Raw genomic sequence first — 17,103 nt, forward strand, 5'->3', positions numbered from 1 at the left:
TCGGGTCTCGACAGTCCAGTGTTAGGACGGTTCTGGCTCTTTCTTCCTGGAGAGTCCATCAGCATTGCCATGTTCACTGCCCTTCTGGTGTTGTGTGGTGAAGTTGTATATCTGCAGGGACAGGCTCCACTGGAGTAGCTTCCCATTCTCTCCTAAGCCAGACCAAGGGATTGTGATGTGTGATGACTGTAAAGTCTCGCCCGTATGGTTGCAGTTTCTTAAGGGCCCATACTAAGGCCAAACGTTCTTTCTTAATAGTGGTGTAGGCTACCTCTCTGTGAAGAAGCTTGCAACTCAGGTACACAATGGGGTGCTCCTCCCCCTTCTGCTATTCACTTGACTGAGTACAGCCCCAATACCATATGTCGAGGTATGTTTGTACCACAAATCTTTGTTGATAATCAGGTGCAACTAGTACGGAAGCTGTAGCCAATGCAGTTTTTAATGTGTAGAAGACCGCTTCACACTCTGGCAACCAGGTAATTATTCAGGGCAGACTCTTTTTTATCAGGTGAGTCAGGGGTTTGGCTTTGGTGCTATAGTGAGGTACAAACTTCCTGTAGTACCCTGCTGTCCCAAGGAAGGCTAATACTTGTTTTTTGGTTGGTGAGTGGGCCAATTCTGCTTCTACCTTATCTGACTCAGGCTTTAGCTATCCAGCCTCCATTATGTGCCCTAAATATTGCACTTCTGCCATCCCCATTTGACATTTGCTGGGCTTGATGATCAGGTGGGCCTCCCTGATTTGGTCTAACACCCCAATTAAATGAATCAGGTGGTCATCCCAAGTCTGACTGTATACAGCAGTGTCATCAAGATAAGCCCTAGAATGCTCTTGGAATTCATCTAACAGATGATTGACCAAGCACTGGAACATACAAGTGGCATTTTTCATTCCAAAAGGCATCACAGTAAATTCATAAAGGCCAAATGGAGTAATAAATGCTGATCACTCTTGAGCAGAAGGGGGTGGGGGGATCTGCTATTTCCCTTGATTAAGGTCCTTTGTAGTCAGGTATTGGACCCCAGCTAAATGATCTAGCAACTCGTCCATCTGGGGCATTGGATAGGTGTCAGACACAATACATTCATTAAGCCTCCTGTAATCCACACAGGAGCGAGTTGTGCCATCTTTCTTAGGGACAAGAACTACAGGAGAGGCCCAGGGACAAGACTTCTTTATAACACCTAGGACTAGCATTTCATCAATCCCCTGCTTCATTTACTTCTCCACCTCAGCAGATATTCGATAGGCACTCTGCTTCAGTGATTTATGAGCACCGATATCTACATTATGATTAGCCAAATGAGTAATTCCTGGTTTAGTAGAAAACGCATCGCATACATTTGCAATACTGTTTCTAGCTGCTGTTTCTGGGTAGGGGTTAACTGCTGTCTCACTACAACTTGTTGTGTAGATCCCTCTGGTAATGTCTCTACTAAGAGTTCAGGAATCTTGAAACTCTTCTGGTGGGCTGCACACAGCTAACATCATGGCTGTCCGACCCGCACAGGCTTTTAACATATTTACATTATCAATAGAAATCAAACAAAATAAAACATGGAAAAGAAAATAAGATGATACCTTTTTTATTGGACATAACTTAATACATTTCTTGATTAGCTTTCGAAGGTTGCCCTTCTTCGTCAGATCGGAAATAAGCAAATGTGCTAGCTGACAGTGTATATAAGTGAAAACATTCAAGCATTACTATGACAGTCTGACAGGGTGGGAGGATGGGGGTGGGTCGGAGGTATGCATGGGGACATCAAAGCATATCATTGATATTCTAACAGGATGGGTGTGGATAGGTGAGGGGTGGGGTGATCAACAGAGACATACAGCTTTATGGTTTATAATGGGCCAGGAACCCCAGATCCTTGTTAAGTCCTTTCTGTTGGGTGTTAAAATATTCAATCATTCTGACTTCAAAGGTCTTACGTTCTTGTATGGTTTTAAAGTTACCTTTCAGTATTCTCACTGTGAAATCACTGGTACAGTGTCCTGGTTCTGTGAAGTGCTGTCCCACCGGGGTGGGGGCCCTACTGGCTGTATTGTTCATATGATGTCTATGTAAATTGAATCTTGTCTTAAGCACCTGGCCTGTTTCTCCAATATAGCATCCTTCGTTACATTTTTTGCACTGAATGATATATACCACATTGGAAGATGAGCAAGTGAAAGATCCCTTTATGTTGAATATCTTTCCTTTGTGGATGACTTTGGGGTCCTGTGAAATATTTTGGCATAGTTTGCAACTGGATAAATTACAGGGAAGTGTGCCCTTCTGTTCCTTTTCAGTCTGTGATGGAAGTTTACTTCTGATTAGCTTGTGTTTTAAGTTGGGTGGCTGTCAGAAGGCCAGTACTGGTGGGGATGGGAATATCTCTTTCAGTAATTCATCCTCCTGGAGTATAGGTTGTAGATCTCTTATGATTTTCCTCAGTTTTTCCAGCTCTGGATTGTATGTCACTACAAGGGGGATTCTGTCTGTGGATTTTTTCTCCTTGTACTGTAGCAGATTCTCCCTGGGTGTTTTGAGGGAGGAGGCAATATTCTTGGAGATTAGTTTGGGGTTGTAGCCTTTCTGTTTGAAGGATGCAGTCAGGCTTTTAAGGTGTCTGTCTCTGTCTACTACTACTACTACTTAACATTTCTAAAGCGCTACTAGGGTTACGCAGCGCTGTACAATTTAACATGGAAGGACAGTCCCTGCTCAAGGAGCTTCCAATCTAAAAAGACAGGTGTACAATCTAAAGACAAGTGTAGAGTCCACCTGGTAGGTAATACTATATTTCATGAAAGGTTAGGTGCCGAACGCGGCATTGAAGAGGTGAGTTTTAAGCAGAGATTTGAAAATGAGTAGGGAGGGAGCTTGGCGTAGGGGTTGAGGAAGATTGTTCCAGGCAAAGGGTGAGGCAAGGCAGAATGAGCGGAGACTGGAGTTGGCAGTGGTGGAGAAGGGAACTGACAGGAGGGATTTGTCCTGTGAGCGGAGGTTACGGGTGGGGACATAGGGGGAGATGAGGGTAGAGAGGTAGTGAGGAGCCGCAGACCGGGTGCATTTGTAGGTAAGGAGGAGAAGCTTGAATTGTATGCGGTATCTGATCGGAAGCCAGTGAAGTGACTTGAGGAGAGGAGTGATGTGAGTATATCGGTTCTGGCGGAATATAAGACGTGCGGCAGCGTTCTGAACGGATTGAAGGGGGGATAGATGGCTACGTGGGAGGCCGGTGAGGAGTAGGTTGCAGTAGTCAAGGCGAGAGGTAATGAGAGCATGGACGAGAGTTCGTGTGGTTTGCTCAGATAGGAAAGGGCGAATTTTGCTGATGTTGAAGAGGAAGAAGCGGCAGGTCTTGGCAGTCTGTTGGATATGCGCAGAGAAGGAGAGGGAGGAGTCGAAGATGACTCCGAGGTTGCGGGCAGATGGGACGGGGAGGATGAGGGTGTTGTCAACTGAGATGGAGAGTGGAGGAAGAGGAGAGGTGGGTTTAGGTGGAAAGACGAGGAGCTCGGTTTTGGACATGTTCAGCTTCAGGTGGCGGTTGGACATCCAGGCAGCAATGTTGGATAAGCAGGCCGATACCTTGGCCTGGGTCTCCGCGGTGATGTCTGGTGTGGAGAGGTATAGCTGGGTGTCATCAGCATAAAGATGATACTGAAAACCATGAGATGAGATCAGTGAGCCTAGGGATGAGGTGTAGATTGAGAAGAGAAGGGGTCCAAGGACAGATCCCTGGGGAACTCCAACAGATAGTGGGATGGGAGTGGAGGAAGATCCATGAGAGTGTACTCTGAAGGTGCGGTGGGAGAGATAAGAGGAGAACCAGGAGAGGACAGAGCCTTGGAACCCAAAAGAGGACAATGTGGTAAGAAGTAAATCATGATTGACAGTGTCAAACGCAGCGGATAGATCGAGCAGGATGAGGATGGAATAGTGGCCTCTGGATTGGCGAGGAGGAGGTCGTTGCAGACTTTAGAGAGTGCTGTTTCTGTCGAGTGTAGAGGGCAAAAGCCGGATTGAAGTGGATCTAGGATGGCATGAGAGGAGAGAAAATCAAGGAGCGACTGTGAACGGCGCGTTCAAGAATTTTGGAGAGGAAGGGGAGGAGAGAGATGGGGCAGTAGTTGGAGGGGCAGGTAGGGTCAAGTGAAGATTTTTTTAGGAGAAGTGTGACTACCGCGTGCTTGAAGGTATCAGGGACCGTTGCAGTGGAGAGAGAAAAGTTAATGATGCGACAGATGGAGGGGGTGACAGTATGGGAAATGGTGTTAAGTAGGTTGGTGGGGATGGGATCGGAGGAACAGGTGGTGCATTTCGAGGAGGAAAGAAGGCAGGAGGTTTCATCCTCGGTGATCTCAGGAAAGGAGGAGAAAGAGGCCATGGTTGGTTGGTTGTTGGATAGGGCTACAGGCTGAGGAGGAGGTAGTTTGGTAGTGAACTCAAGGTTGATCTTTTGTACATTGTCGCGGAAGTAGTCAGCCAGTGATTGAGGAGAGAGTGAAGGGGGAGTGGGGGCGGGGGGCACTTTGAGGAGGGAGTTAAGGGTGGTGAAGAGACGACGAGGGTTGGAGCTGAGAGAATTGGTCAATTGGGTGTAGTAGACCTGTTTTGCAAGGAATAGGGAGGAATGGAAGGAGGATAGCATGAATTTGTAGTGAAGGAAGTCTGAATGGGTACGAGATTTCCTCCAGAGGCGTTCCGCGGATCGGGTGCAGGAGCGAAGGTAGCGGATGCAAGGGGTCAGCCAAGGCTGGGGACTAGTACGCTTAGTGGGACGGGAGGTGGATGGATCGAGGGTGTCCAAAGCAGAGGAGAGAGCGGCATTGTAAGCAGAGACCGCTTTGTCTACAGAGGACATGATGGAGGGAAGGAGATTAGAGATACTAGAGGATAGAGTGGGGGGGGTCAATAGCCTGGAGATTCCTGGAGGTGGTGGTTAAAGTTGGACGGGGCGGAGGGGGTGGGGTGAAGAAGTGTGAATGTGATCAGGTGATGATCGGAGAGAGGGAGAGCAGAGGCGTGGAAATTGGAGGGTGAGCCGGAGGAGGAGAGGACTAGGTCAAGACAATGGCCGTCACGGTGAGTGGGGGTGGTGGAGCACAGCTGGAGGTTGAAGGAGGATGTTAGGGTGAGGAACTTAGAAGCGTTAGAGTCGGAAGGGTCATCAAAGTGAATGTTAAAGTCTCTGAGAATGAGGGACGGAGATGAGGGTTCAAGAAAGACAGAGAGCCACGCATCAAAGTCGGTGAGGAAGGAAGAGAAGGATTTTTCAGGGGGGCGGTAGATGACTGCGACTCTGAGTGGGAGCGGGTAGAATAGGCGGATGGAGTGGGCTTTAAAGGATGAGAAGCAGTGGGACTGCGGTAGGGGGAGGGGTTGGAAACTTCAGGAGGGCGAGAGTAGTAGCCCAACGCCTCCACCGCGGCCAATTGGGCGGGGAGTGTGGGAGAAGAGATAACCTCCGTGGCAGAGGGCCGCGACTGAGGCCGAGTCTTCTGGGGAGATCCAGGTTTCTGTAAGGGCGAGCAGTTGAAGGGAGCGAGAGATGAAGAGATCGTGGGTGAAGGGCAGTTTGTTACAGACTGAGTGAGCATTCCACAGGGCGCATGAGAAGGGGAGGGAAGAGGGGGGGAGGAGGGGAATAGAGACGAGATTGGAGACATCTCGGAATCATTTGCATGGATAGGACGGGGACAGGCAAGGGGGACCGGGATTAGGGTTAATGTCTCCCGCGGATAGCAGGAGGAGGAGCAGGAGAATGCGGAGGAGGGTGGGGGAGGTCGGGCGACGAGGCGCACTAAGGAGGAATGGGGATGGGTTAATGGCAGGAAGGAAGTGTTGAAGGTTAAAAGCTAGGAAGGAGGTGGGGGACAGGAGGGATGGTGAGGTGGTGGGGGATGAGGGTGAATAGGGTATTGCCGTGGTGGGTAGGGCGGGAGGGCAGCGAGTTCTAGTGGTAGACAGTGGGAGTGGGGGGGAAAGAAGATTAGGAAGGGACAGGGCAAGGAAGAGAACGTGGACAGGGGCCATAAGTAGTGTCTGAGGTGTGACAGGTGACTATGTGGTGACTGAGGTGATAGGTCGTTAACAGGTGTTAACAGGTGGCTATGGAGTGACTGAGGCGACTGAGGGTTAAGTGGATAGATAGAGCTGGATTTTAGACTGGCGAGTAGGTAAGTCAATGGCTGAGAAGCTAGCAGGCAGGTTGGTAAGTCAATGGCTGAGAGGCTCGCGAGCCGGTAGGAGGGTTACTCGATGTGTTAACAGGCAGGCGGGTAGCAGCTGGAACAAGTGGTCAGGAACAAGCTGGGGTAGATGGACAGGAGCAAGCTGGAACCGGCTGGAACAAGTCGTAACAAGCCGGAACAAGATGGACAGGAGCAAGCTGGAACAGGCCGGAGCAGGTTGGAACAAGTCATAACAAGCTGGAACAGATACGCTGGAACAGACGGACTGGCACAGGCCGGTCATGCAGGAACGGATGGAACAAGTTGGGGCAGGCTGGAACAAGCTGGAACAACAAGTTGGAACATGCTGGGGAAGGCTGGAGCAGATGAACTGGAACAAGTTGGAATAGACGGACTGGAGCAGACTGAAACACACTGGAGTCGATGGACTGGAACAAACAGGGGGTAAGCTGGATCGCCGGACTGGAACAAGCTGGGAATAGGAGGACTGGAACACGCTGGAGCAGTTGGGTGGAGAGTCTGGATCAGGCGGACTGGACCACACTGGAGCCGATGGGCTGGAACAGGCCGGGAGTAAGCTGGATCGGTGGACTGGAACAGGCTGGGATCGCAAGCAGGAAGAATCTGGATCAGGCAGACTGGAACAGGGACTGGAACACACTGGAGCACACGGGAACACACTGGAGTTGATGGACTGGAACACGCAGGAGGAAAGCTGGGTCTGCGGAGTGGAACACACTGGAGTCTATGGACTGGAACACGCAGGGTGAAGGCTGGATCAGTGGACTGGATAGCAGGGGGAAGGCTGGATCAGTGGACAGGAACAAGCTGGGAGCAGATGGATAGGAGGACTGGAAGAAACCAGAACACGCTGGAGCAGATGGAACACGCTGGAGCAGATGAATAGGAGCAGGCAAGGAGGAGCTGGATCAGGCGGACTGAAAGACACTGGAGCAGATGAACTGGAGCCAGCAGGGCTGGAAGAAACTGGGACACGCTGGAGCAGATGAACTGGAGCACGCTGGAGCAGATGGAACACGCTGGAGCAGATGGATAGGAGCAGGCAAGGAGGAGCTGGATCAGGCGGACTGGAAGACACTGGAGCAGATGAACTGGAGCCAGCAGGGCTGGAAGAAACTGGAGCACGCTGGAGCAGATGGAACACGCTGGATCAGATGGTTAGGAGCAGGCAAGCAAGCAAGGAGGAGCTGGATTAGGCGGACTGGAAGACGCTGGAGCAGATGAACTGGAGCCAGCAGGGTGGAAGCTGGAGCCGTGGACTGGAGCAAGCAAGCAGGGAGAAGCTGGGGAGGGTGGATGGGAGCAAGCTGTGCAACTCGGTTCCTGCAGAGCAGCTGGGCGCATGGAAGTCAGCCCTGTGGATGTGTATGCTCCGCCCCGATCACTCCAGCGCCGAGGACTTGGCACCACGATGGGGGCAGGCCGCGGGAGGACGGGTAGCGTGGGCGTCAGGCCGCCGGGATTAGGAGCGCCGCAGTGGTGCGGTGGGTCGCCTGGGACGGGTCGGGCCGCGCCACGAGGTCAGGTGCGCGCCACGAGGCCGCGGGTGAGCTCGCTCTGGCTCACCCGGGTCTCACGGAGCTCTCACCGGTCCCGGGCAGTTCCTGCCGGGGAGCGCGGTGGCTGACCCGGACTCGCCAGCAAACTCAGCGCCCAGCGGCCGACAGCACTGGGTCAGAGCAGATATGGTGGTATCTTGTGGCTTGGCTGTAAATGATGGATCTTTTTGTATGTGAAGGATGGAGGCTGGAGTTGTGGAGGTAGCTGCATCTGTCTGTGGGTTTCTTGTATATAGATGTTTGTATACAGCCATCACTGATGGCTGTACACAAACATGCTTACCTCCGACCCACCCCCATCCTCCCACCCTGTCAGACTGTCATAGTAATGCTTGAATGTTTTCACTTGTATACACTGTCAGCTAGCACATTTGCTTATTTCCGATCTGACGAAGGGCAACCTTCGAAAGCTAATCAAGAAATGAATTAAGTTATGTCCAATAAAAAAGGTATCATCTTATTTTCTTTTCCATGTTTTATTTTGTTTGATTTCTATTGATAACCTTAAGAGTGGACTAACACGGCTACCACACTCCTCTACTTAACATATTTACATGAAAGGTACGCTGCTTTCTGTCTTGAGAGTCCATAGATATAACATAGTTTGTATCATTTAGGTGCTGTATGACCTTGTAAGGTCCCGCCCAGTTAGCCTGAAGTTTATTCTAATGTACTGGGACTAAAACAACTACCTGCTGGCCCTCATGAAACACTCTGTTTCAGGCTTTATGATCATACCAGGTCTTTTGCTTAGTTTGGGATACCTGCAAGGGGCTACCTACAAGTTATCTCTGACAAAGCCCACACGGTCTTCTCATTACTGCTGCATATTGACTACATATTCAATTACAGGGGTGTCAGAGGTGTCAACTTTCCCCTCCCATTGTTCTCTTATTAGGTCAAGAGGCCCTCTCACCCTCCGGCGATAAAGCAGATCTAATGGGGAAAACCCAGTAGACTCCTGAGTGGAGAAGTAGCCTAGTGGTTAGTGCAGCAGACTATGATCCTGGGGAACTGGGTTCAATTCCCACTACAGCTCCTTGTGACTCTGGGCAAATCACTTAACCCTCCATTGTCCCAGGTACAACTAAGTACCTGTATATAGTATGTAAACCACTTTGAATGTAGTTGGAAAAACCACAGAAAGGCAGTATATAAATCCCATTCCCATTCTCTGTATGCAAATAGTAGGTAGGGTATTGAATATTATTATTACTTGGTTCAAGGCCTGAGACTTTGGTTAAAGATCTAAAATGAGGAAAAAATTACAGGCCTGTGTCTCTGACTTGAACTCCAGTGTTGAAACACTGCAGAGCAAGAAGAAACCGCAAGGGTGGGGGTCTAGCTTGCAGAGTTGCATGAATGTGGCAATATGGTGGTAACAGATGTTTTTGAAAAACAGAACAAAGATGGCTTCACAGGAAGATGACCAGGTGTCACAGAAAGTGTTTTGAGGAAGATATGGTCAAAAATGTAGAAATAAGGGGTCTTGCAAGAAGGTGACTTAGTTTTCCAGTAAGGGGTGGTCTATTGTTAGCTTTTCCAGTAAATACTAACCAAACTCATTACCATAGCCAATCAGTGTTAACTATGACATTAGCATAGATCCAATAAGGTGTGCTCACTGTCATACTATCTGAATCTGGAATGGACATATAAAAATGAGTGTACTTCCTACTTCAAGCCAGAGACAGCCTTCCTACTTCAAGCCAGAGAGACAGCCGAGCTGCTCTCTCCTATGAGAAACTAATGAAGTATATCTGAATTGGCAAGTAATTCAAATTGCTTTCTCATACGTAGCTTTGAGTCTTTTATATCTACTAATTGGCTTTGAGTAGTAAAATATAACATTAAAGACTCAGACCCAGAAAACACCTATGTGTAGCTGGGGTACTGTATTCCCATTTCCTTCCTAAGTATTAGTGGGTGGTCCACTATGCTGGGAGGGATAAATACACCCCTAAAAATATACAGTATGTAATTTTCCCAGTCTCCTGATTCCACAAAAGTTTTTAACATATGCTTTAATGTCCCATTAAATCTCTCCATCAACCCATTAGTTTCAGGGAGATATGTGGTACGGACAGTTTTCACTCCACAATGTGTCCACAGATTTTGGATCAGATCAGACATAAACTGTGTCTCTTGGTCTGAGAGTATTTCTTGTGGATATTCTACCCGGGAAAATAATTTTAGCAGGGCAGTAGCAATTTTCTCTGCTTCTATGGAGGATAAGGCTACCGCTTCAGGATATCTGGTAGCAAAGTCCACCACAGTCAATATATACCTTTTCCCAGTCCGGCTAGGGAGAGCTAAAGGCCCCACTATATCCACAGTTATCCTTTCAAATGGCTCACTGATAATGGGGGCTCAGGGGGTGATCCTGGGTCTTACCCACTCTTTGGCATGCATTGCAGGTTTGACAATAGTCAGCTACGGCTTGAGATACTCTTGGCCAATAGAAGTCCTTGCAAGAATTGCAATGAAAGAGAATTACTTTCTTTTTCTGGATAAATTCTACTTGCAAATAAGTGGGGTAGCAATGGGGGCCACATTCGCTCCATCCATCGCCAATTTATATATGTCCCAGTTTGAGTCAACATGGATTGATAAATCTCCATTTCTGGAGGTCATCGCACAGTGGTGGAGATATATTGATGATATCTTCATGATATGGACAGGTACTGTGACAGACCTACACAAATTAATGATTTGGCTCAATAGCTGTGATGACAATATTCAGTTCACTGAACAACATTCATACAAATGCATCCATTATTTAGATGTAGAAATAAACAACACTTCAGATGGATTTGTCACCAAAGTGTACAAAAAAGAGACAGACAGGAATACCTTTTTACACAGCTCCAGCTGTCACCCTATACATTTGAAAGAGAGTCTTCCTTTCTCACAAATGCTGAGGATTAGACGCATATGTTCTGATTTCCAGACTTTCAAAATTCAAGCCAACAACCTCATGTCAAACTTATTGGACAGAGGCTACAGCAGATCCATTTTGAAGAAAGCATATCGGAGGGCCAAATACAACAATAGGAGTTTGCTTCTCTCCAAGCATATGAAACATCAAGAAGATGGTAAATTCACCATGGTAATGCAATATAGTGAGCACAGTGAATACCTAGCAACAATGATTAAAAAGAGATGGGAAATCATGAAGACCACACACACCTTTGAAAATCTAGACCTGCGGGTAGCCTTCTCGAGAACGAGAAATATTAAAGAGATCGTAAGCCCTGCAGACATCAGACTATTATTTGACAAAGATTCAACTAAAATTCGTGGTCACTTCAAATGTGGCCACTGTCAGATCTGCAGTATCACTACTCAAACTAAACAAATCATGAATCCGAAGACCAAAAAAATCTATAATTTAGTGCATTTTACAAATTGCCTTTCTGACCACGTAGTATATTGTCTGACGTGCCCCTGTAATAAAAAATATATAGGGATGACCACGAGACCTTTAAAGGTCAGAATACTTGAACACCGATCTAACCTCAGAAGGTCAGCGATCAAGGAACCCGTTGTTGAACACTGTATTCAATATAAACATAAATTTGAAGATTTACAATGCGTTGTAATTGATTGGATCAAACCGCCACATCGGGGCGGCAACCGCAAGCTAACATTAGCAAGGAAAGAAGCTAAGCTGATTTTTGAATGGGACACTCTAGAGCCCAATGGGCTGAACAATTCAATTGATTGGTTCAATTTTTACTAGCGTTCAATACGTCATGGTGATGACAGTATTTTAATCAGCTGTTCGAACGTGAACACTGAGGCGCCATTTTGAAAAAGTTCACGCCTTCAATTCAGTATGTCTGTCCGTGGTGTGATTTTCTTTGTGTTTTACACTTTCATTTTTTCTTTGACAGCAATTTATAATTGTATGCAATGTCTGTTTCAGATTCCAGCACATTAGCACTCCGTTCCTGATGAAGCCGTGGTCTTAGGTGAAATGGTGATCCCCGTCGAACGGACAAAGAAGAGTGCTTAAATTCAATTTAAAAGCTAAGTCTTTTTTTGCTGCTTTTTCGGGTCATGAGTGGGGCCTGATTAATTTTTGCTGTCAGTTAAGGTTGAGGCTTGTAAATTTATAGCCCTGAGGTTACAGAGTTTTTTGCCCAATGATAGAAACGCTGCATGAGTTATAAATTGAACCATTTATAACCTTGCACCAAACCGCAGACACTTTTTGCCAGCGGTTTCTGAGGGCTTTTTCTCTGTTATACCAATACAACACTAATAATTTAGGCTGTAGCTTCCACTTTGTATTGCATTATACGTTTTTGCTACAGCACACTGCACTTTGTTTTGGCTGTTACTTGGGTTTGAGGGTGATCTTGGGTCTTACCAACTCTTTGACATGCATCACAGGTTCAATAATAGTCAGCTATGGCTTGAGATACTCCCTTCCAGTAGAAGTTCTTTGTCAATCTAGTGCATGTGCCTGTCACCCCCCAATGTCCTGCTAATGAAATGTCATGTGCAATCTGTACCTAGATTGTAAGCTCTTTGAGCAGGGACTGTCTCTCTATGTCAAGTGTTCAGCGCTGCGTGCGGCTGGTAATGCTATATAAATGCTAGTAGTAGTAGTAGGAGCTGCTCTTTTTATGCTTTGGGTACTATAAGCTGTTTGCCTGCTATCCAGAGTCTGTTAGGATCAATGGAATCAATCTCTCTATACAGCAAGCCCCCTTTCCATAGGATGCAGTCTTTACAAGTCTCATTGGTTGGCTAACCAGCCCTCTGCCTCAGGGTTCCAGGTCAGGGTCAGAGTGTTGTGCTTCCTAAAAAGCATGTCTCTGTCCTTTATCAGTATCCATATCTGGAAGGGTTTCTGCTAGTGATTCTGACAAAACAGGGTTAACAGTCTGATCAATAGGTGTGTCAAATAAGTCAGGCTGTCCCATACTCATGGCTTTGGTCACCTTTGGAACTGGTTCTGCTGGAAGCACTGGGGCGCCTCCTCCTGCCACTTGGTCAGCTGGTTCCACCTGGACTAGCTCAAGATCTGGAACTGAAGTGGTGGTCTCTGCTGCTTCTGCTTGTTGGGCCGCCTGTGCCTGACTGAGGGTTACCATTGTGGAAATGCTAACTCCGCTATCAAGGGTAATGCTCAATGGACCTATGTCGGTCCCACACAGCATTGGTACTGGCATGTTTTTCATTATTCCTACTTCCCTCTATCCAGGCTTGTTACCCCACTCCAGAAATACTCGAGCAATGGGTATAGTCTCTTTGGATCCACTGGCTAACACTACATCCACAGTGTGCACTGAAAGAATAGCATCTTCTGGCACTAGCTCTGGTCATAATAAAGTCATGCTAGAGTCAGTGTCTACAAGCCCAGCCACCTGGCTCAGATTCACAGTTACTGGAGTGCTGTAGTTTTGTGGAAACCCATCTGCTTCCTTGCTTGATGAATGACCAGTAATTGCGAGGGTCTCCTTCCTGGGACTGGAGCCACCCACGAAAGCTGCCAGCTTTGGTGCAGGAACTGAAATGCTCTTTAGTGCAGGCTTAGGATTACCTGGGCAATCTGCATTGAAATGTCCTATACGCCCACACTGGTAACAGGGATGTTCATGCCTAAAATCTTTAGTTTTTTGGGAAACACTGGAGGGTTTGCTGACTATCTGAGGTCGCAGGAATCTTTGTCTGAGGGCCCAGGCTGCCCTTAGATCCTGGCTGCTGTGGATACGGACGGCTTCTCTTTGCCAACCAGAGACGGTTAGACACAAGGATGTCAGCCAACTCCGATGACTTCTCTGGAGTAGGGAGCTGGTGATTTTGAACATGTTCCCTCACCTCTGGACAAAAACGCTGAAGAACCTGTTCCAGGACCATCAGATTTTGGCAGTCCTCCAGGGTTTTAATCTCAGCTCCACTGAGCCACTACTGATGCTGGTATATTAACTGGATCACAAACTCCCTGTATCATCCGCCCCCTTTTGCAAAGTCCAGAACTTTAGTCTATAGGTCTCAGGGGTAATGGCATAATGGTTCACCTCCTCAAACTGGGAGCACATCTCCATGGACAGTTCTTGGAATTCCTGAAATGCTCTACCAGTGAGCTTTCCTCCCAGATAGCGCACTCAGTCTTTCTGAGGAATTTCATTGAGGCGGCAAATTTTTTCAAAGGCAGTTAGATATCCATTGATGTCACCTCAGGTATCATCAAACTGTGCAAACAGCTTGGGCCCGATCCGGGCAATGGATCCTACCTCTAGCCTTGGCACAGGGGTTGAGCAGGAGCTTTGAATACAGACCATTTCAATCTCCAGCTTCAGTTTCTGCAGCTGAAACTCGCGTTCCTCTTGCTGCTGTTCCCATTCCTCTTGCCGCTGTTGCTCTAGCATGTAGATCTTCTGAATGTCAGATAGTATGGCATCCGGACAACCTCACAGGCCTCTGCCCACAAGGGGTCTGCTCTGCCACCAGGAGAACTCTATGCAAGCAGGTCCTGCAGCTCCTCCTCGCTGAGGTGATCCGGTTGCTCTTGTGTTAGGATAGGCATATCCAGTGTCTGATGGCCTCTGTCAGTCACCATCAGCGTGCTGCTAATCTCCTAATACTACAAAAAAAAAAAGAATGGGGAAGGGACCCTGTTATTGCTGTACTCATTCACTGTGCTCTATGTCTGAAGGTTACAGAGTTAGAAAATACTCTGAACCACTCAGTGTATAGTGACCCTCACCCCACACACTGAGCCTGACAATCCCACCAAGCTGCCACCAAAAAAGAAGGCACTAAAGGTCTGTCAGGAAACACCTAGAACCCACCTGGAGGGGTTAAACCTGCAGTCACCTAAAGGGTCTGCCCCAGCATTGCTCATTCCTGCTACCACCGTGCATGTACTCTGCACTGATGTGCTGGGTCCAACTTGCCTCTGGGCAAGTCTCCCACAAGCAAGTTATTTCTCCAGTGGTTTCTAAGGACACTGGGGTCACAATCACAGGGGTCCCACAGTTTGTAGAAAGTATTCACAGACCTAACACACAAACCACCAGGATTCTTAGTCCCTGTTACCAGTGTGGGCGTACAGGACATTTAAAAGTGGATTGCCCAGGTAATCCTAAGCCTGCACTGAAGAGCATTTCAGTTCCTGCACCAAAGCTGGCAGCTTTCGTGGGTGGCTCCAGTCCCACGAAGGAGTCCAGGACCACAGTCCAGGACAACAGAGCCAATAAACTAGCAAGGTTTATTGTCACAGAACTAGAACAGTGAACCATATAAAACAGATGGAAAAATAACAGGCAATAACTGGTAAGTGAATAAGAATCAATATTAAAACTGTCTAAACACTTTGTCACTACCTGAGTAGTGCCTTAGAAGCTCCAAGAAATTAACTGCTCATAAACCTTGAACAGGGTCTCAGGACAGAGACTAAAGACTACCTCATAGCTCAGGCAGGAAAAAACTTCTGTAATAGCCTTACAAAAAAAAGACAGTCACCATCTGCTGGCCAAGCAAGGGAAATGCACCGGGGTACAAATATGTCATACATTCACATAAGAAGTCACAGATATATCGCCTGTTTCATCACACTTGCACACTCCCCCTTCACCTCCTCCTCTTCAACAAAGCCAGCCCCATACATTTGTGGTAAAGAGAAAAGACAAACCTACAATACTCATTAGCAGTGCTGACTACAGAACAATGAGTTAACCTTTTACTCCTCCTCTGACTTTGTGCTTAAAACGCAGTATAAGAAAACCTTCTGGTAAGCCTTCTAGTCTTCTGCGCACTTCTTTGCATCTGCACCAAATGGCTGATATCTTCATTACCACAAGATTTAAATGAGCTGTGAGGCTTTGCACAAAGTTAGCTCATGTGCAAAACTCATTTCTATATATGGCATCCACAAAATTGAACACAAAAGCCAAGTTAAACTGTGTGCAAAGCCTAGTGCATTTTACTCCTAAGACGCAGTCAGCCAAGAGCAGTCTGGTCCTCAGTCATAGGTCTCACTCTTGCTCATTTTTCACAATCTAAATTCATGGGCTGAACAAAAAGCTGCAAAATTGTAGGTATTTTGCATGCATTCACATCAGATTTAAAGCTAGTGAAAAAAACAAACAACTTATTTCATTCTAAAAAGAAATACAATATTGCACAAAGAAATCTGCAAATCTGGCTCCAGTCCATCATTTGCTTGCATGGGTTTTGTCCAGTGCATAATTTGACACTAGTCAACATGCCCTCTTAAAGATGTGCAGCCAGAACTGCAGGGCGTTTGCCTGGTTCCTATGCTAGCTTCCAACTGTTTTCTTAGGGTGCAGATTTTTATACCCCAAGGAACACTTCCAATAGGAAAATATCAGTATGCTGTTTTTTCAAATTTATTCCAATATGTTCTAATCTTATTGTTAAATTTTAAAAGGGGGTAGGAAGTAGTTCAATTAGTTATACCTAATCATACAGGAGATTTAGTTTCTGTTAAATGTTCTTCATCTGGAATTAAATAATAAATCATTGATTTTTTTTTGAGCTGGTCCTATCTCCCCTTTTATGAACTGGAGATTAAGCTGCTTGATTACTTTAAGTTATCATAGGTTCAACCTACCCAGAAGAGGTCCCGATAAACATAATAATATAGCCATTCATAGACCACAATGTTCCATGTCCGATAGTAGTTTGCAAAGGATGTCGAGTTCCACCAGTCCTGAAGAGGAAAGGATTAAATAAGAGACAGGAGAACTGAATCTAGTATATACAGACAGCAGTGAGAAATGAAAGAGACAGGGCAGCATGATAAAAAATTTAGGACACAAGCTTTTATTCTCCGAGGACAAGCAAGCTTCTATAATCTCACATGTGGGTGACGCCGATCCACGTTGCCTGGTCCGGCATTTGCCATAGCTCAATTCTGTTCCAGGCTTCAGGCTCACGACAGACTATCGTCAGATACCTTCCTCCTCTATTGGTAGACAGGTCTTTTGTATGCGTATCCTCCAATAACTGTAGTGGGAAGAACTTTGTTGAAACTCAGGCAGGACCGCGGAACCATGATTCTGATCATGCCATACTGGCCGCGGCAGATATGGTTCCCTCTTCTTCTGGAATTATCCTCTGAAGAACCATGGAGATTGGAATGTTTTCTGATCCTCATCACATAGAAAAAGGGGTCACTTCTACATCCCAATCTCCATTCTCTGCCTCTTATGTTGAGAGCCTAGAATTTTCTGGCTTCCAGGAAAGATTCCACTAAGAAGTGTTATTCTTTTAAATGGTGGAGGTTTGCCATGTGGTTTGAGAGCAACGTCCTAGTTCCCCTCACTTGCCCTACACAGACCCTGCTTGAAT

At 46.8% G+C, this 17,103-nt stretch overlaps 1 protein-coding gene across 1 annotated transcript in view; it reads right to left on the reverse strand.

The window, feature by feature from the left end:
• Positions 1 to 17,103, reverse strand: part of LOC115464627 (sterol O-acyltransferase 2-like) — a 327,319-nt gene that overhangs the window by 30,247 nt on the left and 279,969 nt on the right. The window contains 1 exon segment of the mRNA XM_030194991.1: positions 16,364 to 16,462. Coding sequence (XP_030050851.1) covers positions 16,364 to 16,462 — 99 coding nt within the window.

Source organism: Microcaecilia unicolor, chromosome 3 (assembly GCF_901765095.1).
Source record: "Microcaecilia unicolor chromosome 3, aMicUni1.1, whole genome shotgun sequence".
Classification (NCBI taxonomy): domain Eukaryota; kingdom Metazoa; phylum Chordata; class Amphibia; order Gymnophiona; family Siphonopidae; genus Microcaecilia; species Microcaecilia unicolor.